General features: G+C 52.8%; 1 protein-coding gene and 1 pseudogene across 1 annotated transcript; both read left to right on the top strand.

Annotated features, from left to right (window-relative positions):
- The first annotated feature begins 17,691 nt into the window (after positions 1 to 17,691).
- On the top strand, positions 17,692 to 19,712 carry LOC147973616 (uncharacterized; annotated as a pseudogene).
- Positions 19,713 to 19,806: 94 nt separating this feature from the next.
- On the top strand, positions 19,807 to 21,597 carry LOC147973615 (uncharacterized). The gene is made up of 6 exons (XM_087524738.1): positions 19,807 to 20,100; positions 20,184 to 20,274; positions 20,378 to 20,962; positions 20,995 to 21,137; positions 21,233 to 21,472; positions 21,553 to 21,597. Exons 1-6 carry the CDS (start codon positions 19,807 to 19,809, stop codon positions 21,595 to 21,597), a joined length of 1,398 nt encoding a protein of 465 aa, XP_087380864.1.
- The last annotated feature ends 1,477 nt before the right edge of the window (positions 21,598 to 23,074 follow it).

Genomic DNA, 23,074 nt, shown 5'->3' with positions numbered 1-23,074 from the left:
TTTCTTCTTGGTGAATTTTTGGAACTTCTTCACAAGCATAGCAAGTTCCCTTCCAATGTCTTCAGGATCATCCGAACTGCTGTCAGATTCTTCTTCAGATGAGGAGACAACTTTTGCCTTCAAGGCACGAGTTCGCCCATAGTTTGGACCGTAGATATCTCTTTTCTCAGAAAGCTGAAACTCATGTGTGTTGAGCCTCTCAAGTATGTCAGACGGATTGAGTGTCTTGAAATCAGGACGTTCTTGAATCATCAGGGCTAGGGTGTCAAACGAACTATCAAGTGATCTCAGTAGTGTCTTGACGACTTCATGTTTGGTGATCTCAGTAGCACCGAGGGCCTGAAGCTCATTTGTGATGTCAGTGAGTCGGTCAAATGTGAGCTGGACATTCTCATTGTCATTTCGCTTGAAGCAGTTGAAGAGGTTGCGAAGGACACTGATTCTCTGATCTCTCACAGACCTTGAGACACCTTCATGGACCTTGGAGAGCCAGTCCCAGACCAGCTTAGATGTTTCCAAAGGACTCATACGGCCATACTGTCCTTTGGCCAGATGACCACAGATGATATTCTTGGCAGTAGTCCAGTTGAACGAACTTCTTGACATCAACAGCAGTGACACCTTCTCCAGCCTTGTGAACGCCGTTCTTGACGACATACCATAGGTCGACGTCAATGGCTTCAAGATGCATGCGCATCTTATTCTTCCAGTAGGGACATTCAGTTCCATCGAAGACGGGGCACGCAGCGGAGACTTTAATTATCCCTGCAGTCGACATAGCTAAAACTCCAGGTGGTTAAACCGAATCACACAGAACAAGGGAGCACCTTGCTCTGATACCAATTGAAAGTGCGTTATATCGACTAGAGGGAGGGGGTGAATAGGCGATTTTTATGAAAGTCTTCAAAACGTGGAAGTTATGAAGATAAACGATAAAAATAAACCTATTACCCTGCAACGGAAGGTAGACTACACTAGGCAAGCCAAAGTCAAGTATTCAATAGAGTGAAAGCACAATGACTAATAGCAGCAATGTAGTAAGGATCAGGTAGGAAGATATTGTGAAGCCACACAGAACATGCAGTCACTCAGTGAAGACAAAAGATAGTGCGAACATACAATGACTTCACAAGGAGTATCAGTAACTAAAGGGAAGGGAAGATGAAACCAGTGACTCGCTGAAGACAATGATTTGTTGGACCAGTTCCAGTTGCTGTGACGATTGTACGTCTGGTTAGGGCGGCTAGGTATTTAAACCTTAGGACCCACAGTCCCGGACACCCAGTCCTGAACACGCAGCTCAGGACACCCAGTCCTCACCGTATTCCCCTTGAGCTAAGGTCACACAGACCTCACCCAATCACTCTGGTAAGTCTTCAAGGTAGACTCCCAAACCTTCACAGACTTTGTTCACCGGCAATCCACAATGTCTCTTGGATGCTCAGAACGCAACGCCTAACCGGCTGGAGGATGCACAGTCCTCAAGTGTAATAAGTCTTCAGATCACACAGACAAGAAGACTTAAGTGATGCCTAATTCTCTTTGGCTCTGGGTGGTTAGGGCTTTATCCTCGCAAGGAATTCTCTCTCAAAGGCTTCGAGGTGGGTTGCTCTCAAACGACAAAAGTCGTACTCTGAATCTGAGCAGCCAACCATTTATGGTTGTACGGGGTGGGCTATTTATAGCCACTTGGCAACCCGACCTGATTTGTCCGAAATGACCCTGGGTCACTAAGGAACTGACACGTGTTCCAACGGTCAGATTTCAAACTCACACGGCAACTTTACTTGGGCTACAAGCAAAGCTGACTTGTCCGACTCTGGACAAGATTCGCTCTCAAAGTCTTCACTCGAAGACATAGGTTTTGTTTAAGCATCACTTCAGTCATTCTGACTGGTTCTCTTGGACCCCACTTAACAGTACGGTGGTTCCTATGACTCAACACAGAATAAAAAAGAACTACGAAAGATCTAAGTCTTCGAGCTCCATAGGCTTCATGCGGTGTCTTCTCTTGTCATAGTCTTCAATGTGAATATCTTCTTATACCACCTTTGGCTTCAATGTCTTCATACATTTTTAGGGGTCATCTCTGGTAGGAAAACTGAATCAATGAGGGACTTCTACCTGTGTTATCCTGCAATTCTCACAAACACATTAGTCCCTCAACTAGGTTTGTCGTCAATACTCCAAAACCAACTAGGGGTGGCACTAGATGCACTTACACCTCTGGCCTTCGCGCGCGGGGAATTGCGAGGGTCCACCTCACAGCTACGTTTGCATGCCTGTCGGCCTGCCGAACGCGGTCGCCGCTCATCAGCGCCTGCCGAGGGGCATTCTGGAGGCTCAGGAGGTCAGGCATTGTGTGGTCCTGGCGGAGATGGAGAAGGCCCTTGGAAACCCAACAGTGCCCCCGGAGCCTCCCGAGGCTCCTGGGCCTGGGGGCTCGTAAGGATCGACGTCTTCATCACGCATCGACCGCTTCTTCAGCATCACTTCAACTTCAACGACACCAGGTGACATCTTTCTAAGTTCCGTTTTTAGCTGGGAGCGCCCACAGGGCCGCATCATTCCCAGGTCGCATGGGTCCGTCCCTGCGGCATGTATCCGTTTTGCTTACGCTCTTCACTTACCTTGTTGGGGGCGCCCCTCGGGCTGCATCATCCCCGAGCTGTTCGGGCCTGTCGCAGCGGCATTTGCTTTTCCTGCGTCTACTTAAAATGAATTTCCTCCTGCGTGCCTAACATACCCGACCTAATTGTCTGGTCGATTGACGCCTACCTATGGAGCCGCTCACTCTGGCACGGCATCTGCGCACGGGTCCGTCCCTGCAACGTTGATAAATCTGAGTGGTCGAGCTCTGGCCGCGGCTTCCCCACAAGGCGCCACCTCACCAGGCCCTCAGTGCCCCAATCACTTCCCGGGAGCGACAAAGGTTGGCTGGCAACCGTAACGATAGGTCTTGTTTCTCTTGATGATTGGTGTGCAGGACCTATTCCAGGAGCAACACTAGGGACATCGCGAGCTGTCTCTCCTTCTCTCCAGCACGGACCGCTTGCACGTTAAAAGGGGGACGCCTGAGCATCGCGACTCCTGGGCTCCTACTGGCTCTCTGGCCCTCACCCCCTGGCCTTGACCCATGGCATCGCGACCTGTCATACCAGCGGCGGCTGAGCTCGCTCGAGGGCCGGGACCTGAGGATGTAGAGCGTTAAGGAAAGTGCGGGGGAGTGAGAAGAAGCTCGCGAGGACCTAACCCAGCAGCGCCTCAGCTGCCACCGCTCAGGCCAGGCGCTTCGTCGAGGAACTACACCAGACTTAAGAGATAAGTCATGCCCTTACAGGAGTTGAACCAACGCAGCGCAAAAACCCTCGCCCAGTGCGGCTCTGTCATGACGACGTTGCCTTCCTTTCTCGCCCATCAAGGGCTGCTTGAGCACTAAAGGGGACCTCCCGAGCATCGCGACTCGGGGGCTCTTACCGGACCTCGGGCTGCTCACCTCCTGGCAATGACCACGGCATCGCGACCTGGCATACCAGCAACGGCTGAAGCCTGCCTGGGGACTGGGACCTGTCAGCGTAGAGCGCCAAGTCCTCGTGAGGATAGAAAGGGGGAGCCGAGCCGAGACAGGACAAGCACCTCGCATTGATTCATATTAAGGATATAATATGCATAAAAGACATGGCAGACGCCTTACATATCCCTGCGGGCTGTTGCTTCGATTCCTCGCAGGGAACAAGAGTACTAATCCTAAGGAACGCTAATCGCCCGCACCGCCGCAAGGGACGCCATCATCAACAGTGGGCTGCCCAACATCGACGCCAACCCCATCCAGATCAGTGGCGTCGGCGGCAGGACGCAGCTGCCCCGCTCCGAGCACGGCGCGAGCTCGGGGGCTCGTAGCTGTTGTCGCTCGTCTGCGGAGTCGCGAGGAGGTCGGGGGAGCCACTGAATTCCCCAGCTCCTCCGCTGCTGCCCGAGGAGCTGCTGGAAGGCCGATGGGCAGGCCAGGTCCTCGCCAGTCCGTCACCCCTGCCGCTCTCCCTGGGGCAGCATTCCAGCCGGCGCCCTTCAGCATCGAAGACCTTGAAGAACATCAGGGAGGCGCCGTCGTATTCAAGATGAATCACGAGGGCACCTACCGTCCGGCAGACCCGGGTGATTTCACCCCAGCCCCGGATCATGAAGACCTTGCCCGGAGCGACGACCGCGACCTCCGCCCCAGTCGCAAGGCTACTGCAGTCAGCGTGCTGCAGCCAGAGCTCCAGAGCCCCGCTCGGTGGCATCTCGAAGGCAAAGGAAGGAGGAAGGCGAATCCAAGAGCTTGGAGGCATGGTGGTGTGGAGCACGAGCTTGCGAGAGGAGCGCTCGGCGTGGACTCCAGGAGGAACGACGCGCACCACTGTGACTCGCCAGCGTCGACGGCGGCATCATCGATGTTGCTCGACACCTTCTCCCCCAGGACCCACAACGTGGGTGTGCAAGGGTAGCGGAAACCCAGGCGGCGGCCGCTCGTACCAGGGCCTTAGTCACTACACCACAACACTTGTTTCGGGGCAGTTGTCGGTGTACTAGAGTAGGGGTACCCTAGTATCCCGAACTTGTGCACGGGCAGTCGCAGCATCCCCGCGGCAAGGCTTGCCGGGTGACCGCCAAGACCCTCCGCGGCTACTTTGGAGACCATTCAAGAACAAAGTGCCCAAACCAAGGCCCCGGCAAGAGGATCTTGCCGGGAAGGAGACAAGACCCCGGCAAGAGGAGCTTGCCGGGAAGGCTATCAAAAGCATCTCGAGGCCCCGGCAAGAGGAGCTTGCCGGGAAGGCCATCCAAGGCATTTCAAGGAACTTGCCGCGGCGCGCTACGCGCCCCGGCAAGACCCGGTGAGCGACAAGCTCCCGGGCGCGACAAGACGACGACCGCGGCGAGGAGTTTGCCGCGGGAACCGCCTCTCCGAGCCCGCGCTCCAGCACACCCGCCCACGTGTCGCTCTCCCAAGCACACGTGGCAGGAGGCCGTGCAGCTAGGGGTGCGTGGTGGCGAACAGGCGCTGACAAGATAACCATCGTGGCAAACGGTGGCGTCCCTAGCGGTCCCTCTCGGTACTGTTTAGGCGACACAGACGGGCATTTAATGCCCTTGTCCCCTGCCGTCAGGGTTAGGTTCGATAACACTGTAGCAGGTAGCTGTGCCTGCTACAGCACCTAGCTGCCCCTACTACAGCACCTTTCCATTTTTTCCCTTGACCTCCGTTGCTCTATGTCCGTAACCCCTTGAGCATATAAAAGGAGGCCCGAGTGCAACGGGAGGGGGGGGGGAGCCACTTCGTCCTCTCACGCTCGGTCTCGCTAGCTGCTGGAGTGTACTGTAGCACTCCGCGCTCTTGAGCTAGAAATCAATACCAAACCACAAAGCAGGAGTAGGGTTTTACGCATCCGTGCGGCCCGAACCTGGGTAAATCGCTCGCGTGCTCCGCCTCGATTTACTCTTCGCACGACCAACCGCCCGCGTGTTTCGCCTCGATCTGCTCTTTGCGTGACCTCCGCCCCCCGCCGAACCAAAAGGGACCCGGTCCGCCGGTCCCATAGGTGTCCGTGGATCAGAAACCCCGGCATCTTTGGCGCGCCAGGTAGGGGGCGTCGAAGTTGTGTGAACCAGATCCGGTGTTCTCGCGAGCTAGATCTTCATCATCTTCATCAACATGCCACCGAAGAAGAAGGTTTCGGGGGCAGCTGCTCCGTCCGCGCCGAGCCAGCCACCCCCAGAGCAAGCGGTTGGTGGGGCAGGCGCCGGGGGAAGGACGGGTGTCGACGAAGGAGCTCGTGGTGCTGCCAGGTCCAAGGACAAGGCTGCGCTGCCCATCGGCGGCGTAGCCGGCTCCCACAACGACCGGGCACACTCCAAGACCTCGGCGTCCGTGCATGCACTGCGCCCGTCTCAGGAGGCGCGGGACTGGCAGCGTCATGGTACTCACGGTGCCATGCGCTCGCTAGACCAAGATCGAGCTGGTGGATCTCGGAGCGCTCAAGACCACCATGCACGTCAACAAGCCGGCGCGAGCGACACACGGTCGCCTGGACGGGATACTGCTCCTTCTAACGTGGTTAGAAGTCCGAGCATATCCCGCTCCTCGCACCGTTTGCTACCGCCGCCCGCCACCACAGCCGAAGCTTTGGCGCGAGCTCAGCTGCTCCTAGACTACCCTCCAGCGGCGGACAAGATCGACGACTGGAGGGCCACTATCCAGAGTCTCATCGGCTTCGCCAACGGCGACACTCCTCGGCAGCCGGGCACATCGCAGCCACAGCGAGTCAGCCATGCGAGAGCCGGTGGCGACGAGGCTGGCGAGGGTACGACCACCGTGCACTCTCCGCCCCGAAGGCCAAGACCGCCGACTCGCCGGATCCACCTCGACAACGACTCTACCGCGTCGTCAGATCCGCGAGCTCGTCGCGATCAGCGCCAAGTTCTTCAAGAGCGACAGCGGGAAGACGCTCGTACTCGCATCAAGTGCCGGAGGGAAGCGCGGCGTCAATCAGACCAGCGCGCTGGGCCCTCTGTTGACATGCATGCGCCAGGGGAACCCGGTGACTTGCCGTACACGGTAGGTTGCCCTGCGTTCACTCGTGAGCTGCGGCAAGTCCAGTGGCCCAGTACGAAGAACTTCAAGCCAGATGTACCGGAGAAGTACGACGGCAAGTTGCATCCGTCGGAGTTCCTCAGCATCTACACCATCGCGGTGCAGGCTGCTGGGGGACGGGACGACAAGATCCTTGCCAACTACTTCCCGCTGGTGCTTAAGCCCAATGTCAGGTCCTGGCTCATGCACTTGCCGGACAACTCCGTATCCTCCTGGGCAGACTTGTGCCATCAGTTTGTTGGTGCCTTCACAGGCGGCCACAAACCCCATGGCCAAGAGAGTGATCTTCATCTGCTCGTCCAGAAGGAAGGAGAGCCCCTGCGCCAGTATATCCAGAGGTTCAGCCGTGTACACCACAACATCCCAAATATCCACCCTGCCGCGGTAATCAGCGCGTTCCATCAGAACGTGCGTAACCGCAGGATGCGGGAGGAGATGGCGATGTGCAAGATTCGGGACGTCAACGAGCTATATGCCCTGGCCGACAAGTGTGCGCGCGCTGAGGAAGGGAGGAAATTCCCCGGAGAAAGCACTGGAGCAGAGGGATCTGACAGTGAGGATGCTGCCCCGGCAAAGAAAGGCCGGCGGTGCAACAGGAAGAAGAGAGGCAAAGAGGTGCTGGTCGTTGAGCAGTCCGGCGATGAAGGTGACGCCAAGAAGGCTGCGGTTGGTAGCTCCGGCAAGGAAGTTGCCGCGTGCACCAACTGCCAGGCTGTGGCGGTCGCCGACAAGCGGGACGGCTTCGGCAAGCAATATTGCAAGATTCACCGCACCAAGGGCCATGACCTCCAAAGCTGCAAGAAGGTCGAGCAGCTCGTCCAGCAGCAGAAGGCCGAGTACGAGCGGCACGACAAGGAGAGAGCCCAAGGGGGCGCCGAGAAATCCGGCCAGAACCGCACCGGCCAGGAAGGACGCCGCGACAAGGCCAAGCAGCGGCAAGGAGACAGACCTCCCCGCCGTCGTGATAAGGATGAAGACGACGATGATGACGAAGACATGGATGACGTTGAGACCAGTGAGCAGGAGTTTCAGAAAGCCACAGAGGTCTTGTGCGTTGACGGTGGTGCTTCTCTGCATACCTCGCACCGCCAACTCAAACAGTGGGTGCGGGAAGTCAATGCAGCAGAACCACCCATCGAATCGCGCAAGCTTCTGAAGTGGTCCAGCACGCCTATCATCTTTGACATTGAGGACCACCCTGATCGCACAACTGCGGTCGGGTGTCTGCCGATGTTGGTTTCACCAACTATCCGCAACCTCAAAGTCACCAAGATGCTAGTTGACGGCGGGGCCGGCTTAAACCTGATCTCCTCCGCTGTACTCCGAAAACTCCAGATCCCTGACAGCGAGCTCGAAGAGACTGGCACATTCCAAGGAATCAATCCGGGAAGGAGCAAGCCGAAGGGGAAGGTCACGCTGCCGGTAACATTTGGCAGCGAGCTGAACTTAAGGACTGAGAGGGTCACATTTGACGTTGCCGATATTCCATTGCCTTACAATGGGATACTTGGCCGTCCAGCACTCGCCAAGTTCATGGCGGCCTCTCACTACGCGTATAACATGCTGAAGATGCCAGGCCCGATGAGCGTCATTTCTGTCCCTGGCGACAGGAAGGATGCTCTCATCTGTGCCGACAAGATCTACCGGGAAGCAGCAGCCACGACGGATCAACTTGCCACTGAAGCTCCCGGGGGGAAGAAGACCAAGTCCGACAAGAGCTCTGGTGCCCACTCCGGCAAGCGCACCTCTTTGGAGTACTGCGCCGCCGTCAAGGACGCACCATCAAGCTCCACCGGCAAGACCAAGCCCGGCAAGAGCTCTGATGCCCACTCCGGCAAGCGCACCTCTTCGGAGTGCTGCGCTGCCGTCGAGGACGCACCATTGAACTCCACCGGCAAGTGCAAGAAGACGATGGCAGCTCCGCCAGAGACGAAGAGGGTATCCGCCAAGGTGGACGGCGCTGGTGGTACCTTCACCATCAGTGCCACGCTTGACCCTAAATAGGAAAGCGCGCTCGTTACTTTCCTGCGGGCGAATGTCGACGTGTTTGCATGGCAGCCGTCTGACACCCCGGTGTTCCCAGGAAAGTGATTGAGCACCACCTTGCCGTTTGTCCCCATGCGCGGCCCATCAAGCAGAAAGTCAGGAAGCAGGCAATGGAGCGCCAAGAATTCATTGCAGAGGAGATCAAGAAACTGGAAGCAGCAGGCCTCATCAGAGGAGTGCTCCATCCCACGTGGTTGGCCAATCCCGTAGTCGTGCGCAAGGCAAACGGGAAATGGAGGCTTTGTATCGATTTTACCGATGTTAACAAAGCTTGTCCCAAAGACCCATTTCCTTTGTCGCGCATCGACCAGATTGTTGACTCCACGGCCGGATGTGATTTGCTTTCATTTCTTGACGCATACTCAGGGTATCATCAGATCTTCATGGCAGAAGAGGATGAGGAGAAGACCGCATTTATTACTCCATGTGGCACGTACTGTTTTGTACGGATGCCTTTCGGATTAAAAAATGCTGGATCGACATTTGCAAGAGTAGTCCATATTGCTCTTGAGCCACAAATACACAGAAATGTGGAAGCCTACATGGATGATATAGTGGTCAAGGGCAAGGACAGAGCAACCCTGATTCAAGATTTAGACGAGACCTTTGCAAATCTGCGCAAGATCAGCCTCAAGCTCAACCCGGAGAAGTGTGTGTTTGGAGTTCCCTCCGGCAAGCTTCTCGGGTTCTTCGTGTCTCAGCGGGGAATTGAGGCCAATCCCGACAAGATCAAGGCCATTGAGCTGATTGAAGCACCAAAGCGCGTCAAGGATGTACAGAAACTTGCCGGTTGCGTGGCTGCTCTCAGTAGGTTCATCTCTCGGTCTGCTGAGCGCGCCTTGCCGTTTTTCAAATTATTGAAAAAGGCAGGTCCAATGAAATGGACCCCGGAAGCGGAGGCTGCGCTGCAAGACCTGAAGGGATACCTGTCCTCCCCTCCAATACTTGTCGCACCTAAGCCACAAGAGAAGTTGCTGCTGTACATAGCGGCAACCAATCAAGTGGTTAGTGCTGCGTTAGTAGCAGAGAGGGAGGCAGATGATGAGCCAGCAACCGCGGCAAGCGCATCCAGCGATAAGCAGGGAGCTTCCCCGACAAGCTCTGGTCCCGACAAAGATGGATCTGCGCAGATGCACAAGGAGACTCGGAAGAAAATGGTGCAGCGCCCAGTCTACTTTGTCAGTTCCCTCCTGCAGGGGGCTAGGTCAAGGTATTCTGGTGTGCAAAAATTGCTTTTCGGCCTTCTCATGGCCTCGAGAAAGCTGCGCCATTACTTCCAAGCACATGAGATCACAGGCGTCACTCGCTTTCCGCTGAAGAGGATACTGCAGAATCCTGAAGCGACAGGCAGGATTGTTGAGTGGGCGCTGGAACTGTCAAGCTTTGGCCTCAAGTTTGAAAGTACTTCAACCATCCAGAGCAGAGCATTGGCAGAGTTTATAGCAGAATGGACGCCAACACCAGATGAAGAAATTCCAGAGACGAGCATCCCCGACAAGGAGGCAAGCAAAGAGTGGCTGATGTACTTTGATGGTGCCTTTTCGCTGCAAGGCGCCGGCGCTAGTGTGCTGCTTGTCGCACCCACCAGAGAGCACCTCAAGTACGTAGTCCAGATGCACTTTCCCAAGGAGCAAGCAACAAATAATACTGCATAGTATGAAGGCTTGCTTGCCGGTCTCCGAATCGCGGCAGACCTTGGGATCAAGAAGCTCATTGTCAGGGGTGACTCACAGCTTGTCGTCCGCCAAGTAAACAAGAATTATCAAAGTCCGTTGATGGAAGCTTACGTTGACGAAGTGAGAAAGCTAGAAGAGCGCTTTGACGGCCTACAAATGGAGCACGTTCCGAGAGCTCAGAACGCCATTGCTGATGGCCTGTCAAAGTGCGCCGCACTTAAGCTACCTGTGGAACCAGGGACCTTTGTGCTCAAGCTGACTCAACCGTCCGTAACGCCATCGACTGGACAAAGCAAGAAGAGGAAGTTGGTTTCCGGTGACCGTTCGGCGGCAGAGCTTCCTGAAGCCGCCGCCAAGAAGGTCCCTAAGATCAACGTCGAAGGCGCTGAGGAGCAGTCTGCTCCGGCAAGCATTAGGGCTTGTTCCGTTGAAGCAGAAGCTCCTGGCAAGCTTGTCGCGGAACGTCACGCTCCGGCAGAGACGCGGCTTCTCGCCGTAGAAGCGGACGTTCCCGCAGCAGCTGAGACCAACACCAAGAGCGCTGAGGAGCAGGATGCTCCGGCAAGCCCCAGGGTTTGTTCCGTTGAAGCAGAAGCTCCCGACAAGTCTTGCCCCGACAAGCTTGTCGGGGAACGTCAAGCTCCGGCAGAGACACAGCTTCTCGCCGTAGAAGTGGATGTTCCCGCAGCAGCGGATTTGCCTTTAGTCCTTGCTGTCGAGCCACAGGCTCAAACATGGGCGCAGCAGATCGTCTGTTTCCTTCAGACAGGAGAACTTCCCGAAGAGCCAGAAGAAGCCGAAAGAGTAGCCCGACAGTCGAGTATGTACCAGTTCGTCGACAAGACACTGTACAGAAGAAGACTCAACGGTGTGAAATTGAGGTGTATTCCTCGGGAAGACGGACAAAAGCTGTTGGCAGAGATACATGGAGGCATATGTGGACACCACATTGGCGCGAGAGCACTCGTCGGCAAAGCATTCCGGCAAGGTTTCTTCTGGCCAACAGCCCTCCAGGATGCAACTGCACAAGTAACCAAGTGTGAAGCGTGCCAGTTCCATTCCAAGCAGATACACCAGCCAGCTCAAGCTCTCCAGACGATCCCTTTATCCTGGCCATTTTCAGTCTGGGGGCTCGACATCCTCGGCCCCTTCCCCCGAGCTGTCGGGGGCTTTGAGTACTTGTACGTCGCAATCGACAAGTTCACAAAGTGGCCGGAAGTGGAACCCGTGAGGAAGGTGACCGCACAGTCAGCCGTCAAGTTCTTCAGGTCGATTGTTTGCCGCTTCGGGATGCCCAACAGGATAATCACCGACAACGGTACACAATTCACGAGCCACGCCTTCATGCAGTACGTCCGAGATCTTGGCACCAAGGTCTGCTTCGCTTCTGTTGCTCACCCAAGGAGCAACGGTCAAGCGGAGAGGGCGAACGCTGAAGTGCTGCGCGGGCTCCAGACCAGAACTTTCGATAGGCTGCACGAGTGCGGAAGAAACTGGATCGAGGAGCTACCGGTGGTTCTTTGGTCGATCAGGACGACGCCAAATCGAGCCAGTGGACAGACACCCTTTGCTCTAGTCTATGGAGCAGAGGCAGTTACCCCCACGGAACTCGTATACGGGTCACCTCGAGTGCTCGCTTATGATGAGCTTGAGCAAGAGCGGCTGCGGCAAGATGACGCGCTGCTCCTTGAGGAAGATCGTCTCCAGGCTGCTGTGCGAGCTGCTCGCTACCAGCAAGCTCTGCGCCGCTACCATAGCCGCAGAGTCAATGCCAGGAGTCTCGAGGAAGGTGACCTTGTTCTTCGGCGCGTTCAGTCGGCCAAGAATTCCAACAAGTTGACGCCGAAGTGGGAAGGCCCTTACCGGGTGAAGCGAGTCACAAGGCCTGGCGCTGTCCGCCTTGAGACCGAAGATGGCATCCCAGTGAGCAACTCGTGGAACATCGAGCATCTTCGTAAGTTTTACCCGTAAGGCGCGGTTGTCGGGCCCTGCCCGGCAACCACCTTTCTGTACAAGTCTTGCCGCTGCTGCATGTAATCCTTTGTACAGAGCGAGGCGCAGACCCTGAGCACCAGTAAATGAAGCGCTGCCACCCCGGGGTTATAGCATGCATGCTAGGTCGAGTCTCGTCCTTGGTTTGGGTTGATAGTGCCTAACAGCGGCTAACCCCTAGCTTAGAGGTCGAGTGTCCGTCCCTTTGCTTTTCCTTCGTTCGCAGGGCTCGCATATTCTGGCCAGACTGCTTGAGGACGGAAAGGAGGAGAAGGGCGCGCCGGCACCTGAGCCCCGGCAAGCCAGTGTTGCCGGGGGCTGCGGGTACCAAGATTCGTTCCCGGCAAGCCAGAGTTGTCGGGGGCTGCGATATCAGATAAGTCTTTCGTCCCTCATCATGCATCCCCTTATGGACTGGGGAATGTGAAACCGCGTTTCTTCCCGAAAACTGCCGTGCTCCCCCGTCTCTAGGCCCTGGAGCGCGTTCCCGGGGCCAAGTTTGGTCGTAGTCGCGGCAGCAAAGGGATGAAACGAGGAGGCCGCACCCACCTCGTTCCCGCCTCCGTCAAAGGCGTGAGAAAGGTCGAGCGGCGTGGGAAGGCGGCAGGGCCTGTTGCCGGGAGATGAAATGTCTGTCCGAGGGATACCAAGGATTTGCTCCTTGGCGCGGGTTCGAACCGCGAGACAAATAACCCGGCAAGCATCCCCTTTTCATTAAAAAACATCCCACTCAGGTACAGTCCATAGAGGACGAAAAACATGAAAGAGAGGATTACAAGTTTTAGATGCAGCTAAGGCCCGAGGGCTTACAAATTAAAAAGATAAGGTGCCCGTAATCCCTTTCCTGTCCCTCTCTTCAGGAGGTAGGTCAAGGAGGCGAAAAGGGGAAAATGGGCGCCTAGGCGAGCTACAGGTGCCAGAAGACACCAAGAGAACATCCCGGGGGGCCGACCGAGGGCTTGACGGTGATGGCGACGCCGGAAGCGGGGATCGAAGACGGGGCGGCAGGACGTCGGCACGCTGTCGAGGGCACCACGCCCTCGTACTCCGACCCGACGGCCTTGCCACCATCCCTCTTCCCCTTCCGCAGCCTCCCTACGCCAGCCGCCCAAGGAGACGCCCCCGGGGAGTTCAAGGAGCCGGCGACGCGGATGATGGGGTCGCCAGTGCCGCGCGCTGCGGCGCCCGACACCTAGTCGGACCCGCCATCCCGCCGCCCGCTACCCTCATCATCGCTGTCGCTCCCCTCCTCGTCACTCTCGCTCGAGGGGGAGCCTTCGCTATCGGAGGAGCTGTCCACGCAGCACTTCGCCCGAGTGCCGAAGCACCCGAAGGCCTTGACGGAGAGGAGGTCGCCCTCCACCAGCTTAAAATGGAGGGTAAACCCCTGCATCAGGCTGTGGATACGCGCGAACGTCTTCCACCCTCGGTCGAGATACATCACATTAGGGGCTGGGAATACAACGCGGACTCGCGTGCCGCTGATCCCGCAGCCCCTCATGCGCAGTCTCAGTGTCTCGGGCGGGTCCAACTCCATCGCGCTCGCGAACGGGGCTGGAAGCCGGAGGCGACGACGAGGCGCCCGGCGCAGCCTGACGAAGAACTCGCAAAGGTCGTCCCCTATATGGACCGCCGCGGGGAGAGGGACCGCCGGTGGAGGCGAAGCTGGCGCGCCGCCCCGTCCGCCTCTTCCCCGAGCGCCTCAACCTCGTCCTCGACCTCGTCCACGACCTCGCCCCCTCCCTCTTCCCCTGATGGCTGGCTCTGCCACCACGGGCGCGGGAGAGGGAGAGGTGCGCTGCCTGGCGGCGACCCTTGCCGCCACCGATGAAGGGCCAGGGTTCCCTTTCTCCATGGCGGATGAGAGAAAGGGAAGCAGAAGCTGAAGAAAGGAGGAAATGGGAGAGTGCGGGTTTCTGTGCTCCCCTCTCGCTCTTTATAAAGGAGCGAGGTGGGGGCTCGGCCGCCCCGCTCAGCGAATCAAGGCACGGGAAGGGCAGGGAGTCGGGCCCGACCCGCTGCCTCTGCTCGCGACGGCCCAGTTCCCCACTTCCACCGTCCGCGACTCCAAGCGCATGAGAGCCGCGTGGCGGGGATGCAGAACCAAGGCGACGGATGAGGCGGCCTCGGAAAGCCGCGCACCTGCCCAGTCCAGTAAATGCGCCACGCCCCCACGCCTATCTCCGTTTAAGGAGGAGGGCGTGAACCGTCCCCTTCATCATGGCCCGACGCATGCTCGCGGGGCTTAGTCCCGCACACGCCGCCCACGTCACCCACGGCGCCGCGTTTGACGCGTGCCGTTCTGGGCGTGCGCGGTGGAAGCGGAGAGATATGCGGCGTGACCTAGGCCGCGCGTGCCCGTGCACTGTTTTGGGCCTGGCCCAACAGCGCTCGGCACCGTGTTTGGCCCAGGCCCGGGGGCTCCTGTCGGTGTACTAGAGTAGGGGTACCCTAGTATCCTGAACTTGTGCACGGGCAGTCGCAGCATCCCCGCGGCAAGGCTTGCCGGGTGACCGCCAAGACCCTCCGCGGCTACTTTGGAGACCATTCAAGAACAAAGTGCCCAAACCAAGGCCCCGGCAAGAGGAGCTTGCCGGGAAGGAGACAAGACCCCGGCAAGAGGAGCTTGCCGGGAAGGCTATCAAAAGCATCTCGAGGCCCCGGCAAGAGGAGCTTGCCGGGAAGGCCATCCAAGGCATTTCAAGGAACTTGCCGCGGCGCGCTACGCGCCCCGGCAAGACCCGGTGAGCGACAAGCTCCCGGGCGCGACAAGACGACGACCGCGGCGAGGAGTTTGCCGCGGGAACCGCCTCTCCGAGCCCGCGCTCCAGCACACCCGCCCACGTGTCGCTCTCCCGAGCACACGTGGCGGGAGGCCGTGCAGCTAGGGGTGCGTGGTGGCGAGCAGGTGCTGACAAGATAACCATCGTGGCAAACGGTGGCGTCCCTAGCGGTCCGTCTCGGTACTGTTTAGGCGACACAGACGGGCATTTAATGCCCTTGTCCCCTGCCGTCAGGGTTAGGTTCGATAACACTGTAGCAGGTAGCTGTGCCTGCTATAGCACCTAGCTGCCCCTACTACAGCACCTTTCCATTTTTGCCCTTGACCTCCGTTGCTCTATGTCGGTAACCCCTTGAGCATATAAAAGGAGGCCCGAGTGCAACGGGGGGGGGGAGCCACTTTGTCCTCTCACGCTCAGTCTCGCTAGCTGCTGGAGTGTACTGTAGCACTCCGCGCTCTCGAGCTAGAAATCAATACCAAACCACAAAGCAGGAGTAGGGTTTTACGCATCCGTGCGGCCCGAACCTGGGTAAATCGCTCGCGTGCTCCGCCTCGATTTACTCTTCGCACGACCAACCGCCCACGTGTTTCGCCTTGATCTGCTCTTTGCGCGACCTCCGCCCCCCGCCGAACCAAAAGGGACCCGGTCCGCCGGTCCCATAGGTGTCCGTGGATCAGAAACCCCGGCAGCAGTTAACTTCCGGGAGAAGTATCTAAACAAGGGCAAATTTACTGCTGGGGCATCTGTAACTACCGGTAGAACTAGCTCATGGTGGTGCAACTGCTCGTAGAACTTGAAGAACAAAGGCAAACAAACTGCGTGGACACTTGGGGGCGCCATGTCTGCCTGGAGAAGCCTACTATGGCCCATTATCTGCCGGGGTTCGCTTTTGGCGCGAGAGTAAAATACAGTTTGGGCCTAAGCGCGCGCAAGTGAGGAAAAGCGCGCGAGAGACAAAAAAGCCCAAAAGAACTACAACCTCGTACCCTACCTCCAGACCACAGCCACCCCCAATCCCTCGTGCCCTACCTGACCACAGCCGCCGCCCCCAAATCCGACCGGCGCCCCCAAATCCCATCGACGCCAGCGTCCCCCACCACCGCAGCTCTGCCGCCGTCCTGAGCCACCCTCCCGCCGCACCCCGACTCCTCTCCCCGCCGCTGGCCGCCCTAAATCCTAGTTCTACCGGCGGCGGCCCCCACCACCACAGCCCCGCCGCCTCTTCCAGCCACCCCACCACCGCAGACCGTCGTCCACCAGAATGGAGTCAGTCTTTGGCCCCAACAACCGCACAGCAGCGCCGCGACACCCCCACGGACCGAGGAGTCGAGCACCGGGCGGGACCTCTTCCTGTACGCCCTCTCCGATCCTCCAAGCAGCGGGCTTCCCTCTTCTCCGGCGAGCAGATCACTACCACATCAACATCCTCTCCGTTCCCCCAAGCAGCGGAGCGTCCCTCTTCTCCGGCGAGCAGTTCTGCCACCTCAACATCAACATCCTCTTTGTGGACAGGGCTGCCTCCTGAACATCTTCTCTCTGAGCATTTGGTGATATTTCTTTGTTGCCTGGGTTTGGTTTAAATTCTGTACCTGCAAATGAGATTCAATTCTGACTTGTACAATTGTTACCATTTCAATCTGTGAACTTGGCAGATGATTCAATGCTAACTTGCAAAAATGTTAGATGGGTTAGTTTAATCTGTGTACTAGGCACTCAGTTATAGTTTTTACAACACTTCTTTTTGTGTTTAATTGATGCCTTAAAGTTGTAGCATGTGGACAGAACAAGTGCTCTATTTTTATCATATGAATGCCTGTTTTTATATAGATGCAAAGTTGTAGCATGTGGATAGAACAAGTGCTCTGTTTTTATCATATGGATGCCTCCTCAACCCTTGTTTCTACAACACTTCTTTATTTATGTTTCACGAAATCAGATTTGTGTATTCCTTAAAAAAAAATCAGATTTGTGGACATAACAAGTGCTTTGTTTTTATCACATAGATAATAATATTCTTACTACTATTTTTGTTTTTGTAGTTCCTGAAATGACATCTTTCAATTGAATATTTATTCTATTATGCCAGATTGCATTCCTGGTCCGTATTGTATTTGTCCTTGCTTGTATTAGATATGAATGGCATGCATTTTGTCACTAGATTTCCCCCATTAATAGAAGTATACTTTATTTCGTATGTTAGGTAAATATAGTGAATTTGGTCAAGAATGGACAAGAGTTGGGTGGATAAAGCTAGAAACACACAAGCATATATTGACGGGGTAGTGAAATTCATAGAGTTTGCTTTTACTCATTCAGCAAGAGGGAATGCTATATTATGTCCTTGTAGAAAATGCTTGAACTGTTGTTGGTTTGAAGCTAGTGATGTGTATGGGCACTTATTATATCATGGGTTATTACTGGGTACAAAAGATGGATATATCATGGGGAGGCATCATCATCTCTTGCATCTGATAGTGACCATGATCCGGTCCAACATGATGATGTTCAAGAAGAGAATGACCTAGATAATTATGATGAGATGTTCGGAATGATTCAAGATATGGCACACTTAATTGGGGATTTGAGTGATAGTGGCGGCGGGGAGGATCCAATTCACGAGGATGTAGAGCCTGGGAGCGTTGACCCTCTTCTAGAAAAGAAAAAGAAGCATGAGGCAGATGCTTTTCGACAATTCATAGCTGATGATAACGAGGAGGTTTATCCAGGATGCACAACCTTTTCAAAACTACGTTTCGTTGTTAGGTTAATACATACCAAATCTCTTGGAGGTTGGAGCGATAAAAGCTTTGACATGATGCTAGAGTTGCTAAAAGAGGCCTTCCCAACAGCAAAGCTACCCAAAAACTTTTATGAAGCTAAGAAAATGATAAAATGTCTTGAGCTGGGTTATATTAAAATTCATGCATGTGAGAATGATTGCATTCTATTTTGGGAGGAGCATGCAGATAAAGATATTTGTCCTGCATGCAAAACTTCCCGGTGGAAATCTGAAAAGAACAGCCTTGATGGGAAATGTGTACACAAGGTCCCAAGGAAGGTTCTTCGTTATTTTCCAATAAAGAAGAGGCTACAATGCCTGTTCGTGTCTCCGAAGAGTGCAACAGATTGCAAATGGCATGATGAAGAACGCACAAGAGATGGACTAATAAGGCATACATCAGATGCACCTGCTTGGAAGGACTTTGATGCCAAATATCCTAAGTTTGCTGAAGATAGTCGCAACATTAGGCTGCTTATATGTGCTGATGGTTTTAATCCATTTAGGACAATGAATTTATCATATAGTGTTTGGCCTATTGTAGCAATTCCGTTGAATCTTCCTCCTTGGTTGTGCATGAAGCAACAAAATTTCATCCTATGTCTGCTAATTCCTGGTCCAAAGTCACCTGGGAGAGATATAGATGTGTTCCTTGAACCACTTATTGATGATTTGAACTTGCTATTTGAGGAGGGTGTTAGAACCTATGATGCCTCGACCGGTAAACCCTTCAACCTCCATGCTGTTGTATTATCAACTACATCTGACCTCCCAGGCTTATGCACTCTATCTGGTATTGTAACCTCAGGTGAATTGGTTGTCCATTGTGCGGCTCAGAGACTTGCTCTCTTCGGCTGAAGGAAGGCAAGAAATTTTGCTATATGAATCATAGAAGGTTTCTTGATCCAAACCATGAATACAGATTTGATGAGGACTCCTTTGATGGTGGTGTGGAGTTAGGGGCAGCACATGTACCACTTACCGGAGAGGAAGTTTTGGCCCTCACTGAAAATATGAAGACTGTTTTTGGAAAGAACCCTTCCGGGAAAACAACCACCAAGAAGCGCAAGGTTGGCGAACCACCAATAGTTCGGAAAAGAAAATCCATATGGTTTAGGTTGCGATACTGGAAAGACTTGTTGCAGCCTCATAATCTTGATGCAATGCATATTGAAAAGAATGTATGTGAAAACATAATTAACACACTTCTAGGCATGGATAAGAAATCAAAAGATAATTATGCTTCTCGTAAATATCTAGAGCATCTAGGAATAAGGAAAGCTCTCCAACCTGTCCCAGTTGGTGAAGAATTTGATTTGCCTGCTGCACCCTATGCAATGGTCAATGAAAATAAGAAATTGTTTTGCCAAGTTTTGAAGGGAGCTAGGTTCCCTGATGGTTGTGCATCTGATATACGCCGCAATGTCCTTGTCAAGCAGAAGAAGATCACTGGGTTGAAGAGCCACGACAATCATATTCTTTTGCAGCAATTGCTTCCGCTAGCTGTTTGGAACACACTGCCAAAGGAAGTCGCCATTGCATTGGTTCGTGTCAGCAGATTCTTCAAGCAAATATATTCTCCTGTCATTTCCATAAGTGATATGGAGAAGCTAGAGGGAGAAATAGCTGAGACCTTGTGCATTCTTGAGACCATATTTCTGCCATCATTTTTTGATCTTCTGGTTCACTTGATGGTTCATCTTCCAACCCAAGTGAGGCTATGGGGCCCAGTAAAGTACAGCAGCATGTATCCGGTAGAGAGGTCATCCCTAAACCTATTTTCTGGGTATCATATCCGGTAGAAAGGTATAATATAATGTGCCCATTTATCTAATACATCGCCCTTACATTGTATAATTCCACATGCTTGATACATTTACACATGCTTGAAAACAGATGTATTATGTTGTGGATGACAAACTTAAGGATTGGGTCATGGGAAGCGCTGCCAAGAAATGGAGGGATTTCAAATCAGAGTTGAAGACTTTGTATTTTGATGACAAGACCGATGAGGAACTCCAAGTTCTCCCTGATAATAGAGTTATCCCAACAGATTGGGAAGAACTCGTTGCCTTTTGGAAAAGTGAAAGAGGGAAGAAGCGTAGCCAGCAAGGGAAACAAAACCGAAAGGAGATGGAATTATTGCATACATCAGGCAGTAAAAGTCATGCTCGTGTTTCTCATGAAATGGTACATATAAGTCTTACTTGCACAAATTATTTTGCCATCATTTCTAGATTATTCTGATCTAACTACTTGAAAATAAATGGCAGCATATGAAGCATGGATATCCCCCTCATAGACATGAAGTGTTTATGGAAACACACAAGTGCAAGAAGACCGGTGCCCCTTCAAGTGTGGCTACAGAAATATGTTTGTAAGTATTTGAAGTAGTTTTAGCAACCTATTTGCTTTGAAGTTATTAGTTGAAGCAACACTACATTATCACTATGTTAATGAATCATATGTTATGTCTTGTACAAAAAGATAGAAAATATGGAGAATGAGCGTCCAGAAGTTTTGGAAAAAACCATCCAGCAAGGTGACCTCTTCTCAGATGTAACTACAAAGGAGAGGAATGGGTATGTCAGGTGTAAAGTTCTAGGACCAAGTGCTGCAGGTTTGGGCATGCCAGGAACTAGAAAGCTGAAATCAACGAAGCTTCAAATGGCCGAGGAAGAAGCAAAAGAAGCTCGACAAGAAAATGCGCTTCTACATGAGCGTGTATATCAACTCGAGAGTGATTTCCAATCAGTAGTTACAAGTCTTAAGGATGAATTTCTGCAAATGAAGAGATTGTTGTTACAATCAAATGCTAGACAAAATGTTGAGTTCAGTCCACGGTATGGCTCGCCCCAGAGGGTAGATGCAGATGCATATGGACATGAAGGTGCATATGGACAAGAAGATAGTGTAGGATCTGCCACCCCTACCTTTGAGGTGCGACGAGAGAAGGAGGCAGCCATTTTGCAAAAGAAGACAGAAAGGGCACTGTTGCAAAAGAAGGTAGCAGCATTCACTCAGGATTACAATGTCCAATCCCTATTCACTCAGGAATACAATGTCCAATCCCCCCCGCTCAATATGAGGTGTTGCAAGAGAGGGCAGCTGCCATTTCCCAAAAGAAGAAGGCAATAGTGCAACAAGATAAGGATGTGACACTTCATCGAAACAAGATGGCAACATCCCTACGGAAAGAAGTTCCAATCACGCAGAAAAATCATCAGGTCAGATTTTACTATGTTTATACTTTGCCTCTAGTTTCTATAGGATGGAAAAGAACCACTTCCGCTTATCTAACTTCTTTTTCATTATTCCTCAGAAAGGAAGGGATGTGATACTTTATAATGTTTACCGGGATCATAATAGCCCCGTGGCAAAAGCTACAATTCTATCAGTTGATCGGAGAGAGGAGGTAGGTGGTCAGGAGCTTGGCTCTCAATATTGTAAGGTTGTCGTGAACTATGTAATAAAGAGGGATGCTATTCTGCCTCGTGTTGTTGGGGACATGACAACCATGGGGCAAGCTCAAGGGAGATGTATCGCATGGCCTTACAAGCATGTAAGCTTGGGTTCTTTTGCTAAATTTACAATGACTATCATGGTTGATTGCTTAATACTCTTTTGCTTCTATGTATGTAGTTGGAAGTGGACAAGTCAACGGCAAATGCAGCAATGCGACCATAAGCAAGCCGAGGAGGTAATATACATATTTCTCTTACCATATTGGGTCACTAGAAAGGCTAAGCTCTCATGAGCTGTTCTTTTGGACATAGACTTTCCTACATTCGATGCTTTCTCACAAAGGATGTAAATGTAGGGCCCACAGCTGTCGAGTTTAGTGATCAGTACACACATATGCGACATAAATATGAAATTATGGTTGAGCTACAGTACTGTACTTTTTGTTTACAATTGCGAGTCTTCTTTCTTTTTCTTTGTAGATAGAGAAAGTCGCTCCTTTTTTCCTTTTACCAAAAAATGCCAACAGTTGAGCACATTAGATCAATATACACATCTTTTGCACCACACAACAACAATAATAATTATGCTGGTTAAAATACATAAACATTACAATCAGAACTTACAACCTTAATTTTTTTGCCTGTTCAACCATTTTTGTTGTAGACCATTGTATACAAATAATCTATTTCAAGAGTCATAATTAGATAGCCAACAAAACAACTTTGGTAGTATATGAATATCAAGCTTCCCCTGTCCAGTGGCGTTAAGCCCCTTTGAATATTTGGGTGAGACTACATATATGGTGATCTTTCAAACCTCCTTGTACAAAGTGTACTGGTGGCCATTCTTTATTTTCAGTGCATTTGCCCATTGTCCAGTGGCGTTCTGCTTTGCAAAGTCCAGAATAATTAGTTACTTACTGTACTATTATATATTATTACGTCTTCATAGCTTGCGCTCTTGGAATGTAGCATCATGTACATGCATGTGTTCAGTCTAAGTGTTTTACATGAAGAATATATGATTCAGTTTGCATCCAGTACCTAAACATGTGAAATGTAAATTGCATTCAAACTATGCATTATATACTCCTTTTACAACTCAACTCAGGTTCCTGTTTTGCCATATTTTCCCATGGAAGAATTTTGAATATGCAGGTAAAAGAATTCCTGTTTGATATAATTTTGTATTATTCCTTGCTATGTCATAATCCTTAATGTGTTCATTTAAAATCTGAAACAAGAGCTTCATTTTGAGTTTCCGGTCCATTGCAGGTTTCCCAAACATACACAGCTGTCGGATTTCGGGTTCCAGCAGACCCTTGAGGTTCGAACACTGGGGTGCGTGCGGAGATTTCGCCTTCTACCTACCTGCGCACCTCCGCCTCGCTAAGATCTAAGCTATGGAAAGAACAACACAAGAGACACAGGGTTTATACTGGTTCGGGCCACCGTTGTGGTGTAATACCCTACTCCAGTGTGTGGTGTGGTGGATTGCCTCTTGGGCTAATGATGATGAGCAATACAAGGAAGAACAGCCTCGCGAGGGTCTGTTCTTGGCTGGGGGGATGAACTGCTAGGAGGAGTTCAGTCACCCTTCTCTCTCTCTCTTCTCGATTCTCTCTCTGATTTCGATCCGATCTCCCATCTCTCCTCTACCCTGTGGGTGGCTAGTCCTATTTATAGGCAAAGGCCCTGGG

Source organism: Triticum urartu, chromosome 5A (genome assembly GCF_056163025.1).
Source record: "Triticum urartu cultivar PI428250 chromosome 5A, HENAU_Tu73, whole genome shotgun sequence".
Classification (NCBI taxonomy): Eukaryota; Viridiplantae; Streptophyta; class Magnoliopsida; order Poales; family Poaceae; genus Triticum; species Triticum urartu.
Note: the sequence above shows the minus strand (reverse complement) of the source record. Positions and strands in the feature narration are given on the sequence as shown.